Source organism: Sphaerodactylus townsendi, linkage group LG01, assembly GCF_021028975.2.
Source record: "Sphaerodactylus townsendi isolate TG3544 linkage group LG01, MPM_Stown_v2.3, whole genome shotgun sequence".
In the NCBI taxonomy this organism is placed as follows: Eukaryota; Metazoa; Chordata; class Lepidosauria; order Squamata; family Sphaerodactylidae; genus Sphaerodactylus; species Sphaerodactylus townsendi.
In genome coordinates, this window is record NC_059425.1 from 78,689,329 (window position 1) to 78,706,738 (window position 17,410).

The window sequence follows — 17,410 nt, forward strand, 5'->3', positions numbered from 1 at the left end:
TCAGTACATTTTTTTTCAGAGTACGCTAATAATATTTGCACTTACCAACAAGATTTCGTATATTACTCATGGACTGCTTCTTCTTTGGCTGCATCACCACGCTGCTGGTGTTCTCTACAGCAGAAAGTCAAGAATTCATAAAAATTTCTACTAACTTTTACCTGTTCCTTCTATATGTTTCACACCCATTTGCAGCAGCCCCAAGATAGTGACAGAGCACATGCAAAAGGTCCCAGTCCAGTTCCTGGCACCTCCAGTTAAAATATGTCATGTGACAAATATTGGGAAACACACAGTTATGTGGACCAATGTTCTTGAAATATGGTAGCTACTAAGTTGCATATTATCAAAGTTGCATATTATATTATCAATGCACATAACAAAAATGTACAGGTTTTATACCTTTGCCTTTATTGCCTTTGGGATTTCTGTACACAAAACGATCCAAGAATCTCATTAGTGTGAAATCCTGCAGAGGATCACCTGAGTATTCAATGTAGTTCCCCTGAAATAAAGTAAAAATTCATGGTGTAAAATAAACATTGACTGAAAAGGCATTAAGAGCTGCATATGTTTATAATCAGGTCATTGATACTTAGGGATGAAATCTTGAAGATCTGGTGTTGGAGAGTTAGAAGAAAAAGCGCAAGTTGCAAGGTAGCGACTGTCAGCATACACACCCTTAAATGTCTTGCCCCTGCCCTCTAGTCATCTGCCCCTCTCCCCACAGTTAGGGTGAGGGGGACTCCAGTGCACCATAGGGAAGGGGACAGCAAAAGAACAAAGAGAAAACAATGAGAAAAAGCTAGTTATCTCATCTCTTCCTTAAAAGCAGTAAACTTCAACCACATCTTGGTTGCAAAATAATGATCCCACCCAGACTGCTTCTCAGAAAGGAAGGGACGGGATGACTGATCAGAGAACGTTACCACCATTCACTTCTACCTCCCCTTTTGTCTGGAAAAGGGGGGGGGGAAGCACTGCTACATATATGCTATCTTCAATGCACATGCCAAGGATCATTTTAGACCAGAAGGAAAATGCTCAAAACAGAAGAAATTCAACTCACCTCTAGGATGGTTTTTGCAAAAAGGGCCACGGATGGATGAAAGTGTTCTGAAAGCTGGAAAAATAAAATCCATCCTGTAAGAGCTACTTAAGAGATAGGAAAATAAAATACATCCTTGTCTGACACCTCTGCCAATTGGAGACCATTCTGTTTCTCCTTATTCTGTCCTAACAGCAGCCTTTTGTCCAGAATGAAGGTTGTCAGTCAAAATGATTAGATGCTGTGGCATACTCCTTTCCTTTTAAAAAAAAGCCACACTTTTTCATGATCCAGTCAAAAGCTTTGCTGTAATCTATGGCCCTTTCCGCACGGGCGATATACAGCGGCCCAAGGACGGCAAAAATGCTGTCCCTGGGAGGCTGTTCGCACAGGAGGTGCTGCTGCATTGCAGCAGCGCCATCCTGGCCACCTGAAAGCAGCGTGAAGCCACCACTTTTAACCTCGCCAAACAAGCGAGGTTTTTGCAAAGGAGCATCTTCCTAGCGGCGTGGTGCGAACCACACCGCTGGGAAGACTCTGCTTCCTCCGTCACCTCCACTCACCGTCATGTCCAGTGTCACCCTGGAGGGTTGCAGGGATCTCCAGGGGTCAGAGGGCAGCGTGGGCGGATCCCTGCAGCCCTCCAGGGTGTCGCTGGACATGACGGTGAGTGGAGGGGACTGACCGAGAGGCAGCTCCATGCAAAGCCGCCTCTCTGGCTGGGGGGGGGGGGGAGTGGAGGCCGCTCGCACGCTAGCGTGAGAATGGTCCCAGAGCCTCCATCGGCATACATTATGCCAGTAGAGGCTCGTTTCTGCCCGTGTGCGGAAAGGGCCTATGAAACACATGTTGATTTTCTTGTGAAATTCTTTCATATGCTTTAGTAATGAACATAAATTTGAAATTTTATCTTTAGCACCTCTTCTTTTTCTGAATCCCGCTTGAACATCAAATATTTCTTGTTCCATATATAACGGTCTTTGCTGCAATTTTTTGACCATCACTCTAATTGCATGAGAAATTAATGTAATGATCCAATAGATGCTGCAGCTTTTATAATCTCTTTTTGGGGGGGGGGGAGAGAATTGGAATGTAAACTGACTTTCTAGTCAGTGGGCATTTGTTTTGTTTTCCATATTTGTTGGCATATTCTTGTTAAGGATTTCATGGGCTACGTTTCTGTGTTTTGGGATAGGTCTATTGACAATCGCATCTGCTCCTAGTTTCTCCAATTGCTCCCAGAGCAGCTTTTACCAGTTTCTAGAACTCTAGGTTCCTCTGAAAAATTCTTCTTGAAAGGGGTCTGTCATCTTTCCATCTCTTCTGTAAGGTCCTTCAGTGCATTGTCCTGTATATGATTGTAGTAATGCACTGCTGACCCAGCAGCACCGTGGTAGAACGTTGGCACACCAACGGACCTACGGCCTTCTGGTCGCACCGCACCCCCACTCCTCATCCCCCTATGAGTCACGGGTCATGAACTGTCTGGCTCAGTCACCGGGCGCAGGGACAATGGTCTTGCCCCCAGGTGAGGATTAGGCTCAGACGCTTGCGCTCCTCTCCGCACGTAGCCAGGTGAGATCATGCATCACATGATGATCTCCCGACCTCCCGCCTCCCGCTCTCCCGGAACTCCCCCCGTTCCTCCCTCCTACACGCCCCCGATGGAATAACAATAAAAGGTGCCGAGGAGACCAGCACGCGGGAGCTTCGCTAGGAACACGGCCTCAAGGCTCCCCGCTCAAGCCGCTGCTGGCGATCTCCACCAGATATTGTTATCTCCGCGTCTGCGTCTCGATTTCCATTCACGCTGACACCGTGCTGCAGAGTGGGCCTCACAAGCTGGGTGCCGAAACGGTCCGAGGAATCCCTCGAACCTCCACCCCTGCTCGCTCACCGTGCAAAGCGCAGGAAAGGGCCGCTGATGCAATCGAAGTCCCTCGGCTGGATCGGCGCATCCAGGGACCACCGTTTGGTATATGTCGCCTGTCCCCCTTTCTGGATCGGGCGCATCCAGGAGAGCACACGATCCCCTAGGACACTCTCTCGTCCGGGGACGGAACACCGGTGAGTATGGGAGCTTGCAAAAGCAGGGCTTATGACAAGCTTACGTTAGACGAACTGGAAAGCAGTTGCAGCGAAATCGCGGCAGAGGTCCCCAGTATTAAGAGAAGGGGAGCTTCGCGCAAATTGGTTGAGGAGATTGAAGCTCAATGTCCCGCATGGTACTTGCCCAGAAGGGGGGGGACATTGGCGAATCTTAAGGACTTCTGGGAAAAAACATCGAGGCGCACTTCTTAGCGACAGAGCCTCCTGTAGCGCCCGATGTCACTGCTACTGGCGATGGAGACAGTATGTTATGTTGCCATCAGCCTGCAGACCTATGGCTCCCCTTGGCCGTGAAGCCGCCCTCCCTTCGGGACATCTTTCACCTTCAATTTCAACCCCGGAATTTTCTCTATCCGCTAAATTGGACGCCTCTTGTCCTCCCTTCTGCCCCCTCTTGCTCCTCCGCCCATTTCAAATTCTCCCGCTGGCTCAACGCCGCCCCTCCCCTGCTCCGCCTTCATTTTTCAGCCAAAGCCTGGCCGCACCTCCGTCAGCGCCCACGTAATGCGTCGCGCTAAGGTTTCAGAACTCTCGCAGAGGCGTATTAGCCCACGATTCTGCAAAGGAAAACCCTGACGGAAGACGATGCCGAGTATTCCTCATTTATTCCATGCCTTTCGGTCCATTTCACAGATACCGAGGGAGGATGATGGCTTTGTCCGGGCGGCTGGGTTGTCGAGTTCCACCCCTTAAGCTATGGGTAATATCTCCACTCACTTGAGGCTCCGCAAAGCGGTAAGGGACGTAGGAGGTCCACCAGCCCCTATGTGAGAGGCATGCTAGAGGCAGTCACAGGGAGTCACTTTCTAATGGTTCCGGACGGACTGGAAGACCACCTTCCTCGCGATGCTCCTGGAGCCCTGCACAATTGTATGATCTTGAAAGCGGGAACTCCGCCAGCCTTGGTGCTTCAACAAGGGCAGCCACTGGCCCGGCGCCCTGCCGCACAGCTGGCAGATGCAGCCAGCAACCCCAACAATCAGATTGTCCTACCTGAGGCCACCCTTCACGCATCGCCTCCCGGTGCGCCTACAAAGGCGTTTGTCAAGGTTCCCAATGCCGGCCAGCCCACCCGGAGCTTCTCCACCATCCGGCAAAAACCCCAAGAACCCTATGCGAGGAAGTTTAGTAGGCAGGCTCCAGGAAGCTCTCAAAGAGCAGGTTGGACAACGAGGGAGGCTCAGAGGCCGAGACTCAGCTTAAGCTGCCTCTTGCCAAGGAGAGCATCCTCCACGCTTGAGTCAGCTAGCAATCACGCAGGAGTCTAGGTTAAGGGAACCCCTGAACTGGCCGACATCGCCAAAGCGCTTCTGCCAGGATATCCGGGTCCTTTCCAGCCCACTACGCTGGACCTCCTGGCCGCAGCCCTCTCCATTGCTAGGAAACAGCCCCGAGGCAGATGTTTCAATTAAGCCACCAGTCCGGACACTTCCGTAGAGACTGCAGGCTGCCCAGTAGGGGGCCCGTAACTCAGACCAGGGGTCTCCCCCAAGGGAGAGAGGGACCCCCAGGGAGGCCCGTCCCCCTCGGACCTTCTCCACCCCTTAAACAACAAGAACTATCCCCTATTGCAGAGGGCCACTGACCTCGCTTGCCCGGAGTCCGCTGCACACCCCAATGTGGGCGAGATTATCCTGCAGGAACGTGCCCTCCACGAGGGCAGCCATGCACGCCGCTGGGCTCCTAACACGCCGCGGGCTCCTACGCCCAAAGCAGCATCCCGGCCAGCCTACACTTCACACAGTTCAGAGGCCCTGGTAAAACCCAGGGTGTAGAGGCTCACGGCACCGCCGATCATGGCCAGTAGTGATGGCGGGCAGCCCTGGATTCAGTGGGTCGGGCTGGGGCATTACTTAAGCACCTGGGAAGAGAGGAAGGGGAGCAGGCCACACCGGAAGCCCCCCCAGAACTTCCCGGGCGGCGCAACTCATGCCAGCTCTCCCGGGCATTGCCATGGGAGAGCTCGAGGTGAGTAAGCCAGCCCCCCACTGCCCTCCCCCCCCTCACATGGGACCACGTAAGACCCCAGTATGGGTGGAACAGTGGCCACTGCCCAGGAGAAAAATTGACTGCCATGCACTCCAACTTTCGTGGAGGAAGCAGCTGGCTGCGGGCCACGATGATATTGATGGGACCTCAAGCATCAGCCCATGGGAACCATAGCCTGTCTTTGTGATAAAAAAGAAGAGTGGCCGCATGGCGATTGCTACAGGATCTCAGGAGCAGTAAATGCCCTGCATCCAACCCATGGGCTCGCTCTTTCAATGCGGGTTTTACCCAACCCCAACCTTATCCCCTCGGACCTACCAGGGTCCTGGTTGTTGACCTGAAGGGATTGTTTCTTTTGTATTCCCCTCTCTCCGGGGTTGACCGAAAGTACGATTTCGCTTTCCACGCGGTTGCCGCGCGGTGCTTAATCATCCAGCAGCCCACGGCCCAGATACCAATGGAAGAGTATTGCCCCAGGGAATGCTCCAACAGCCCCTGCTTGTGTCCCAGTTTTTTTGTCCCATCACGCCCCTAGTTCCCCGTTTAGCCAAAGCCCGGAGCTTGCATAATCATCCATTACATGGATGATATCCTAGTAGCCGCACCGGCCGTCCCCACGCGAATGGATAACGCTGCTGGCCGGCACATTAAAACAAGAAAAAAAAAAAAAAATTCAGGCCTATACATGCGGCTTCCGAAAAGGTGCAAAAGAACGAGCCATTCTTGTATCTGGGGCGTAAACTCCTCCACTCCCTACTCCGCCCCTGTCATACCAGAGATGCAAATCCCAGACACGCCCACTCTCCCTCTCAGCTCGCAGCAGCTGCTCAGAAACCCCTCAAGCAATCGGGTCGTCCCTTCTTTGCCCTCACACTCACCTCCTTGCTCAGCTCCCTCTGTTCTCCAGCTACTCCCGCTTCGTAAAACCCAGGGGACAGGATCCAACTCACCCAAAAGCACAAGGACGCCTCTTCGGGCAGTAAGGGAGGTCCTAGTCTCATGATGGGTGGATCGGGATTCCCCCTCAAGAGATCAACCTCTCCCTCTTCCTCTTGAACACCCCCCCCTCTCCCCAACCGGAGTCCTAGGAGATTTACACAATGCGACCGCCACAAACCTTCTTGAGGTCGAATGGCTCTACCTACCTCATGTGCCCGCAAAAAATCTCTCCACCCCCCGGGCCAGCTTTACGCCCAGATCTCATCAACCAAGGGCGCTACAGGCGCACTATGGTAATGGTCATGGGTGGGGACCCTCGAAAAAATAGTCATGCCCTCTAAACAGAGCAGAATTCCAGCATCTCTTGGGCGAACGCTTCTTCACCCCTCCAGCTGGCCCTGAGAGGGATTTCGTCGGGGAGATCCCTCTTCCACCTCCCCCCCCCAGATCCTCGCCTCACTTTCTCCACTCTACCCCTGTCCCGTTATTTGCCTTTGAGCTGACCTCTGTCCCACTCCAAAGCGCCCCCACCATCTTCGCCGACGTGGGGCAAACAGCCAGCGTCGGCGCCATTGCATTTCAACAAAATGGTCAATGGCAGAACAGCTTTTACACGCCGCCCCAAGCCTCCGCTCAACGGAGCGAAGCCTCGCCCGCCAGCCATTTTGTGGCCTATTCAAACCTTCCCCAACCCTTTCCAACCTTTTTTGGTCGATTCCCAATACGTGAAGCGCGCGTGATCGCCCACCTACCTTGAGCCTACATCGCTGGCCCCGAATGCGACTCAAACCTCATGAGTCTCTTCCTGACATTCACGGAACCGTACTAGCATCCAGAACCTTCCTCAATACTTCGTAGGCCATATGCGCGGCCACACGTAGCTCCCAGGCCCCCCTCAGCAGAGGGGAACCAGCATGCAGACAACGCTACCCACATCTCCACCCTCTTCTCCGACCCCTTCCAGGTCACACGATTTCTTCCACCAGGGGCAAAAGCACCTCACCCGATCCATAGTAGCATCCCCCTCAACCAGTGCCACAATCTATCGTTAAATCTTGTGCTCAAGTATGCTCACGCTTTGGACCCTCGTCAGCCTCCGGGGTAAACCCGAGGGGGCCCCTGGCAAATGACTTGTGGCAAATGCGATCCGGTAACCCCCTGGTCCCTGCCCTAGCCCCTGGAAAAGCACTCTACATGTAAACTTATAGATACCTACTCGGGATCACGTCTGGGGCCACCCCACTCCGAGGTGTACAAACAACCAATCACGATCATCCAGCACCTCTTTGCATGCATAACCGTCGCGTACCTCCCCCTCCATACAAAAGCGGACAAGAGCGCCCGCGTACTCCTCCGCGCAGCCATGCTCCATGTTCTGCGCCAACTGGGGAATGCGTGCCTAACACCACGGAATTCCCTACAACAGCACCGGGCGAAGCAATCGTTGAGAGAGCAAATCGCAACTTCAAAGAAATTCTAGCTGGAAACAAATTTAAAGGGGAGGTAGCCTCCCCATTTGGAGCCACATACAGCAGACAGGTATCAAAAGTAATTTCTTCTACCATGTTAATCATTTTAAATCTGCTCGCCCTACCATCAGGGCAACAAGATCACCCAAAGTAGAAAGACATTACCTCTTCAGGGGCAGTCAGACCCCCTCCCCCACGCCAAGGTCTACTACCGCCAGCTCTCAGATCCGAGACCTGCTGGCGGGACCGGCCCCCCTCATAACCTGGGAAGGGGTGTATGCTTCGTCCTTCTTCCCACAGGTCCTTCTATGGATTCCCCCAGCCGCCCGACATGTCCGAATTGTGCCATTTCGAGGGGAACGATGTCGAACGGAGCCAGGCCACACCACGAAGATGGAGCAGGTCTCCCCAGAGTACCCCGTCCCATAGTTTCAGCAAAGCAGATCTCTACAATCCAACATCCGAAGACGACCCGAAGATCCAGAGGGATCCATAAAGAGGCGTCAGAGCTCACGATCCACGCCCTAACCCGAAGACTCCGCTGGCAGCAGCCGGCCCGCCTCAAGACAAACCCAAGAATCCCAAAGGCTGCAACCTTTCTCATGACTGCTCGCTCGCGTGATTTCACAATAGCCATCAGCGGCTACCAATCTGCAACTACCCCCCCCACCGGTGACAATCGGTCACCCCTGCAGGATCTTTCATCTACAACCGCCATCCTTCTCTTCCTCCCAATCACCGCCCCCCGGCTGGAATTTGCAGATTCTCTTACAGCCGGGAACATCTCTGATAGGTTAACCCTTGGAACTCTCCGCTGTTCTCAAGCCGCTTGGAATATTGTTGGAACTGGCGCCTTCTCTTCACAACCTTGCTCGTGAGAATCACTTCGAACTCCTGCAATTGCTAAAGACTATCAGTAGCTCTCCCTACGCATCTTGAGAAATCGCATGGACTCTAAGCCGACCGGCTCTGTAGTTTTGGTGGTCAAACAGCAAGAGCCATGCATTGGACAACTATGCAAACCACGGGTTGCCTTCCTTCCGTACATCATCCAGCCTCATGTATCATTTAACCATAAGTTTTATGTGTTTAAATTTATTGCATACCTTAATTTTGGAAGTTATGTTGGCTTGTTATTACTGCATTTCCGCCTGTCTGTCTGTCGGGACTTCTCCGCTACCGCTTCACCATCGTTCTGCCTCTAAGGCTTCACCCTCTCGGAAGCCCAAGCACAGCCGCATGTCCGCCCTTTCCCTCGACCCCCCTTTTGCCAGAGGTTTAATGTGGCAGCCTCTAGCCAAAGTAGAGTGGTGTTTCCCTCGCTACTTCCCTCAGTGGAGCCCCCCCGGACTTATTTCCTGTAAATATTCACCAAGACTATTGGCCAGCTGGCCTGCTGTGCTCCTTCGCGAAGTCCATCAACTCTAATCTCCATTGGCCTGGATGCCCTGGCCTCCGAGCATAGCAAGAACTTCTGGTCAAGCTGTCACTTTAGATAAACGTGCAGCCATTGGACTCATTTGTTGTTGTTGCATCACTCAGAGTTAATGAGAATGGTACATAATACGTGTTGTTTTTAATCTTTCTGATAATTCCCAATTGATTCATAATGAAAGTATCGTGAGCTGCAAGAGGAGTTGTATCTAATCTGAAGTATGATGTTTTGCCCCATTGGTGGTCAGCCCTCTGGAGCTGGCTGCCGAGGAGATGGTTGAGTGCTATTGTGCAGCTCTGCATTGGTTTAAATTGTATGCCTCGGTTATCGGATCTTGTTTTTCTACGTTCAGTGTGCCTGGTCTAATATTGCTCTGTAACGTGTGTAAGAAGCCCCTCGAATTCTCCCTTACCCCGCAACCAAGTTCTAATGTTACACAAGCAGCTTCTGGTCCGAAGCTTGACCAGGTCAAGCGGAGGAGACAAGCGTCCCTTTAAATCACCCCCTAGCATTTCGGTCCCCCTTCTAAAATGCTAGCGAGGGAGATGTAGTAATGCACTGCTGGACTCCAGCAGCACCGTGGTAGAACGTTGGCACAATTCAACGGACCCTACGGCCTTCTGGTAAGCACAGCACCCCACTCCTCATCCCACCATGAGTCATCGGGTCATGAACTGCTCTGGCTCAGTCACGAGGTATGAGGGACAATGGTCTTTGCCCCGAGGGTGAGGATTAGGCTCTAGACAGCTTGCGCCTCCTCTCCGCCGCGTAGCCAGGTGAGGAGATTCATGCATCACATGATGATCTTCCCGACCTCCGCCTCCAGCTCTCCCGGAACTCCCCCGTTCCTCCACTCCTGCACGCCCCCGATGGAATAACAATAAAAGGTGCCAGGAACCAGCACGCGGGAGACTCGCTAGGAACACGAAGCTCCGCGCTCCCGCTGCTGGCGATCTCCACCAGATGTTATCCTCCTGCGTCACCGTCCTACGTTCTTCACGCCTTGACCATTAGTATCGACTCATACATATGATATTTCCCACTGAACAAGACCATGACTTTCAACAAAATGCTGGAGCAAACCAAATATAATTATCCTAAGTGACCTAATAACTTTTCACTGGTGCAAGCCATTATGGTGTATATGGCCAACCCAGCACAGTGAGAAGAGTTAACCTTCACAAAGACACACTCTTCTAACCCAGAGTAAACAATGATATAATGAATTGCATGAGAAAAGTTCCACTGGGGGGAAAAAAGTGATGCTTAGAAGCACTAAGAAGCTCACAAGTTCAGACAGTGGAACATATAACCCTCTTGACAAAGGCAAAATGTCTGAATTGCTTATCTCACCATAAAAATAAACTTGTATAAAATGTATACAATAAAATAACACTGTCTGAAAAAGCATTGCTAAAGCCACTGACAACTAAAAAGTATCTGCAAAAGCTTAACTTCCATTTAATTAAAGGCAAATCTTAATTCTACTGGCAACTGTACCTTCTTTAGTTCCCAAAGGCTTGTCCTATCTGCTCCACAGTATAAAGGATTTCGATGTAATGGGTCATAGCTGTCCAAGTTCTTGCCACCTGGGAAAAAATTATTGAAACACAAAAAGAAAAACATATTTAAACTGGAATGGCCGCTGCTAACTGAATAGTTGAGAGATTCTCCTGCAGTAAAAACATCAAGGTGTAGCAAAAGCTGAGTGTGGTGCTCAGATTTTATGCAATTAGGATGGACAACATGAAGTCCAGGCTAGGATTTGCCTTTCTGGCCCCTCCCCTCCCCTGTACATGAAAAACCTGCTTTCATCAGAGACATGGCAAGGTCCTTCCCAGTCAGGAAAGGATCAGAACATGGACTCCTAGTTGGGCATCTGCATTCTGACTATTCCCTCTGTCCTCATAGATTATTGGCTGCATCCCAGGAAGAGCTTTTGGGAGGGAGAGGGATTAGAATGCAAGCAGCATTTTGATTTTTCTCCTCTTCCCACACTTCCTTTGCATCCCAGGAGTTTGGGTTTCATTTGAGAGCCCCCAAACTACTGGGCAGAAATTTCCTGTCATGGAGAACACCTCTCCCCACAGATGAAAAATCTCTCTGTTGCATCTCTGGTGATTACAATTGAAATGCAAGCTTCTGAAGGCAACAAAAAGGTTTCTGGGTGATGAGGGAAGATCCGGAAGGCACCTCTAAATTCAGGGAACAGATGAATGGTGGGTTTCTGATTCCCCTGAGAAATGTCTCACCTCATGCTTCTACTGGGGGTTATAATGGAGCCTGGCACCACTTAGCTCATATGGTTATGGCCCATGTATGAGTCATGCGCCCTTGTTGAACAATCTCTAACAGCAGAAACTAATGCAGGTAAGCAACTCATGCTCTTTTAGTAAAAGGGAATCCCAGTTTAAATATGCTTGGTCCACAAAGCTATCAGATGTGAAGTAGGGTACATGAATCTGCATTCAAGCACATAGAGTTCAGAACTGGGAATTGAAGAGTTCGACTTATTTTCCCTCACAGCCAACATCTCTCAACTTCAGTGCACATTCTGGGAGTGAAAACAGCTTCTTGATAAAACGAACAAAATATGTTCATTTAAAGGACAGTTCACTTCCAGAGTACTACAGAAGTAATAAACAATGAGAGGCAATGACAGAACTTATAGAAAGTGTATCTCTCTAGGGATAGTCCTGCTGGTGTCTTATCTACTAAAGGTATGTCCAAATATTTTGGCACATATCCTTCACTTGCCTCCTTCAATCTCATTCATAACTGAGTACTGGGTAGTGAATTCGCCCTTGAGCAGTACCCCTCAAATAAAAAATCTGCCAGTATTAAGACATTCTATTAGGAACCCCCATCATTACATTGATCCCCAGACCAAGTTTGGAAGTTTCCAATTATTTTTACCTGTTAAGTTCTGGTGATGGACCCATGATGCTCTTGAACCTGACTGATGAAGTTTCACACATTCTTCTGTTCTTTTATTTTCTTTCGCTTCATCCACATTTACAAGTTTTGCCTCCTCTTCAGTTTCTTCAAGGTCATGAAAATGTTCCTCCTCATCTGATTCCTAGGAAATAAGTTAATTAAGCCTCCTGTGGCAATTTTATTATTTTCTTATTGGACCAATCAGAGCAAACTCACAGACAGCAAGAGATATAAATCACAGAAAGGCCATTTCTCTCCTCTCACTTGCTCAAGGTGCAAAGTAAGATAACTGGAAAAGAAAAATGGAAAATTGCTTCAAAAGAGCAAGTAATACCATGAAAGGTTAAACCTACTTAAATTACATTTCTTTTACATTCTGTATAGTATTGCTCAGAGTGGGCCTGCAAGGTTTTTTTATAATCTTCTTAATCCCAGGATTGGCTTTTTTTCTGGAAAAGCTTGTAGCCCAAATGATTATACAGGCAAAGCTGAAAAACATGATGGTAATGTCAAGCTGAGAGTACAGTGCCTGGTTTTTGATGCTATTATTATGATGTATTTAGGCTTACTTTCCTTTTTTCTTAAACTTTTTTGGGGGGAGGGGTTCTGATACTTTGGCTTATTATCAGAAAAAAGGAGACCATAAGCCTAACTAATACATTATGATAAAAACTGGGCACTGTCCATTATTGCTCTACACTCTCAGCACAACATTCTAGAATAGCTTATTCACAAGGTGTGAAACATGTTCACTATAAGTAGCTGGGTAACCTCCATGTTAACAGAAAAAGGGTAAATTGTGAATTATGTGCAATAAAATGTGCAAACAGGGGAAATGAACAAAAAAGGGAAGGAGACTTCAACCCAGAACAGACCAAGTAATCAAAAGAATTGTAAAGGGGGGTGGAGGGGACTTTATCACTGTCATTTTTTTAAAAAGCTAAAATTATATTCCCCAAAATTAATTACAATTGGATTAAGGTTTTTGGAATATAATTTTAGATTGTTTTAATTGACAGTAGTACTTACATATATAAGCGGTTTTCCCCCTTTTTCAGCCCTTTTGGTTACCCAATAAAAAACATGCAAGTCAGCATTTAGACATATATTCTCTCTCCTCTCAATGCAGAGCAAACTGCCCATTTCCACCAGATTCTCTCTAGAATTCACCTCACCATATCAAAATATCTTTTTGTTGTGCAATTACTTTTAAAAAGTAACATTGGATAGCTCTTACATGGATGTAAACCATTCATCTCAAGGAAATAATTATTTGTAAGATAAAGCAAAATTAGAAGCAGAATATGTTAAATCAGATCAACAACTAGAGAAAGCAAAAGGATACCATACCACATGATCCTGAAGCTGTACCCATAAGCCTGGCCTGATTTTCAAAAGTTCAGATACTAGGTACAAGGTGCCACAAGTGAATGGTGGCATTTGTGAACAGGTGACTTGAAGTAGTCGCTTGACAAAAGCTTTCACTCGCCGCAATACAATATCAGCCTTCAAAGATTTGTAAACAAGGTTGAGGAACATTGATTGTTTGGCACACAGAGTTAATCCTGGGTCCAACAGCTTCCTGCCAAAAAAAAAAATACCATTATCAGTGTTACCTTAACGTTAATTCACTCAAACTATTTTATTGGATTTATAACAGAAGCCACAATACTTAAAACATTTAAATCACACAGTGATTAGCTTATAACCAATGGCTCCAGAAAGAGATAAAATCAAATAAAATTAACAGATATGTCTTGTTTTGAAAAAAATGATTAGTACTAATGATCACAATAGTTCATCTTGCCTAACTGCATTCAAAAAGGCATCTGCTTTAAACAAATAAAAACCTAGAATTTAAATACTGTATATATAAGCTCTTATAAGCAGTGAACAATCCTGAGTTAACTCCTGCACATACAGCAACTGATGACTTTATAAAAATTAAATGTGTGAATCATAGGCTGGAATGCATTGAGGGACAGGAAGAAAAATACTGGTTCATAATAAGGTTCTTGCCTCAACTCTCCTTCCTCTCAGTAGAAAACTAGTAGCAGGGTTCTGTAACAGTAGTTCACAGATAAAGGCATCATCTTAAAAGCCATCAGGAACAAGCTTTCATAATCAATAATCTACAAGCATCATAGCCTTAAAGGAAGCACAGCAGTTACTTCTGGTATACAGAGGTGACCCAGGTGAAGTTTCCATTCTACTATAACTTATATATACACACACACCATTTAAAAACAGCAATTATAGCATAAAATTATATTTGATGGATGCATCAATGCCCATCTAATGCTTACTTATATAGGGCTGTGTAATATCGGTCAGATATGGTCTGGTTAGAATCCATCACTTGGAACAGCAACATCAAGGCCTGGATGCTGGTGCTGAAGTTCACAACGTGCAACACTTTAAACAAAGTATTCATCTGTTCCTTTACTTTTTCATCACTCGTCTGAGCATAAGGATAAGCTCTGTTCACCCCTGTTAAGAGAGCACTAAGCATTTTGGACTCAACATCTTTTTTTTTAATACAAGAGCCAAAAAAGGAGAAATAGAGGGCTATGAGTTTATTGGCCAGATCACTCTCTTCATGGCTAAGGACCATCTGGTTCAAAAAGCAAACTGCATAGTATTGTGCTTTAGGGCTAATGTTTGATCTGTAGAGAAGCCTTTCCACTTCATTGCACACCACTCCTTTCATGTTGGGATGCTTATGAAGCAATGTCTCTAAGAGATAAGATGCTTTGGTGGCTACTTTGTTTTGAGGATCTCCAAGTTTATTTACCAACTGCACAAGAAAAGCTTTCTCTCCCTCCACCTTGTTACAAAGGAGCTCATGAGCAACAGCAAGCACCCGAGCTTTTGTTGCCTGCAAGGGATCATGAGTCAGAGCTTCTAGCACTTGCACGAATTCGGCCACCCAGTGCTTCAGATGATGCTCAAAGTACCACAGTATCAGGCGCCTGTCCCTCGAATCCTTGTTGCCACTTGAAATCTTTTCCAGAGTGCCAAAAGGATGTTGGGAGAAAGTGTGCAGCTTACGATTGTCTGGTAAAAGATGTGTCATGAGAAGCTCCCTGAATGTATCCAAAGCCATTAAACTCTGTCTTCTGCTGCCTTTCTTTTTGATCAGATTCACCAAAGTCTCTATAAAATGAAGGGAGTGGACAGCAGCATCTTGAATAAGAAGAGTCATAGCAGCCATTCTGTCTGCAAGAGTGCCTGATGACACTACAGTTTTCATCCAAGCAGACGATGATCCCTTCTGCAGATCTTTTTTGCTCTTGTAGAGGTCAGCCTCCTGCTGGTACAGCTTTTCTGCCAAGGTCTTATACTTGGAAACAAGAGACTGATCTTGAGGTTCAGCAGAAAATTCATTTGTATACTCCAGATCATACCATTTGCCCCCTGGTTTTATCAGCAGTATCTGCCGCTCATGAAACTGAAAAATTTCTTCTTCCTTTTCTTTCTTATCTTTACAGGGAACTGGATGTTTCTTACTGACTTTAGCCAGCTGTATCTTCCCTTTGCTTTCTTTCACTTGATTTTCTTTTTTTCCTATTACAGTTCCATTTACTTGCTTTTCCTTCACTTTCTTTTGTAGCTTTCCCTCTGTTACCACGGTGGTTTCCTCTTCTTTCACTGCTAGCGTTTTCTCAGAATATCTGCTCACACCCAAGGATTTTATAAATGCTTCCAGTTCACCTTCCTTTAGATCATCGATTGATCCTTTTTTGCCACCATCTACGAGTTCTTCAGCCTCATCCAAAGCAGCAAGCATGAGATAATCTTGCTGTATAAAACAAAAGAATGACATCTCATCAATATGCTTATAGACTACATTACTAGGACTCACATACTTGATAAAAAAAGCCAAACCACACCCATGTAGGGGTTTAGAGCACTTCAGCAAATGAGCCTAGAAACTTCTATGACGTCACAGATAAAGAACAGTAAGCTTTTTTGTATTTAATAGACACCACTAAGGACATTTGTAAGGTGATCAATCAGCTTCACATTATGTTAAGATTTCAATAAGCAAAGTAGACATTAGAACAAAAGAGCACCCAAGTCACATGCTTGCATCAAAGAAACGGAAGGTGCTCAATTGGTGATCGACTCCTCTGCAACTCTCATTACTTTTCAATTCTTCTTAAAAACAATGCATACAACTCAATTGCATTCAGTGCTAGAGATTTCTTACATTTGTCAAAATCCCACTAACTCTCAAAGTGTTGTATACTGACAAGACCAACTGAGAAATCAAAACAGGTACCCCATTTGCAACAGAAACAACACGCCATCTTGGAACAATTTAAAGACTAAGGAGAATACAGCCCAAGAAGATTTATTGCAACATATGCTTCTGAAGATTAAAACCACATGGGCTTTAACAAATAAAAGTATCGGGGGGAGGGGTGCCACAATATAAGCATTTGTCATTAAAATGTCACAAGACTTTTTGTTCAAAACCAAAGAGAGAGTTGCTTAAAAATAACTACTGGTTGTTCACTTCCCAAGTTGTTGCTGTTGCAGCCAGCTTATGGCAACCCCATGGGATGTTCAAGGCAAAAGATGTTAAGAAGTAGTTTACCATTACCTGGCTCTGCAGAATGTCCCTGGTATTTCTTGGTGATCTCCCATCCAAATACTTTCCAGAACTAACCCTGCTCAGCTTCCAAGACATAACAAGGCTGGTCTAGCCTGGGCTATACAAGTCAGGGCATTTACTAAATGAGGAAACACCCAAAGTTGCCTTAGAGAGTACTGAACCACTGGGTCGTGCAGCTCAATAAGGTCTGCTCTAGTGTATTCTATGTGGTCTTAGATGTGAAGGGTCATTGCCAACAGCTCACTACTTGAGATCCAGCACAAATGCCATGTTACTTAACTACGTTATCTTACAAAAATAGAAAGGAGGCACAAAATCCATACCTCGCATCCCACAGAGAACTCCTCACGTCTAGAAACTAAGCGTATTTCTGTCACTTGAGTTACCATCACTTTGTAAACAGGATGTTTGTACCTTCAACAGCAACACAACCAGAAATTGAACAAGGATCTTCCCCGATATGGAATTCTCCAATGCTTGGGGAAATCAACCTGTTAAAAGTCTGTCTGCCAAGACGTTTGCGCAAAAGAAAACATCTGCAAAGGAAAACTTCTCACGCCACGTGTTCTCGCACACCTCAGCATCCACACATCACCTCTCGTCACTCTCGCCAGGCCACCTATGGATCTCTTCCTCACCTGGGTACCCCCGAGGCGGAGCACCTCCTGCAACGTAAAACCGCTTCCATCATCGGCGTCGTCGGCATCAACCCCCCCAGCCTCCTCGGGATCTAACTGCTCTAGGGCTGCCATCTTGCTTTGTCGCTCCACGCATGCGCCACTCCGACTTCTGCGTGATGGCGAGGGTGACGGTGACGAAGGAAAGGTCCTGCAAGGTGCAGAAATGATGGAACGAGCCACTGG

At 47.3% G+C, this 17,410-nt stretch overlaps 1 protein-coding gene across 1 annotated transcript in view; it reads right to left on the reverse strand.

Moving 5' to 3' along the window:
* CEBPZ (CCAAT enhancer binding protein zeta) overlaps positions 1–17,368 on the reverse strand; it is a gene marked incomplete at its 5' end in the record, with an annotated part of 31,084 nt that extends 13,716 nt beyond the window's left edge. The window contains 8 exons of the mRNA XM_048505064.1: positions 46–114; positions 403–505; positions 1,070–1,123; positions 10,490–10,578; positions 11,906–12,068; positions 13,277–13,508; positions 14,233–15,728; positions 17,186–17,368. Coding sequence (XP_048361021.1) covers positions 46–114; positions 403–505; positions 1,070–1,123; positions 10,490–10,578; positions 11,906–12,068; positions 13,277–13,508; positions 14,233–15,728; positions 17,186–17,368 — 2,389 coding nt within the window. The remainder of the gene's footprint in view (positions 1–45; positions 115–402; positions 506–1,069; positions 1,124–10,489; positions 10,579–11,905; positions 12,069–13,276; positions 13,509–14,232; positions 15,729–17,185) is intronic.
* Between the last annotated feature and the right edge of the window lie 42 nt (positions 17,369–17,410).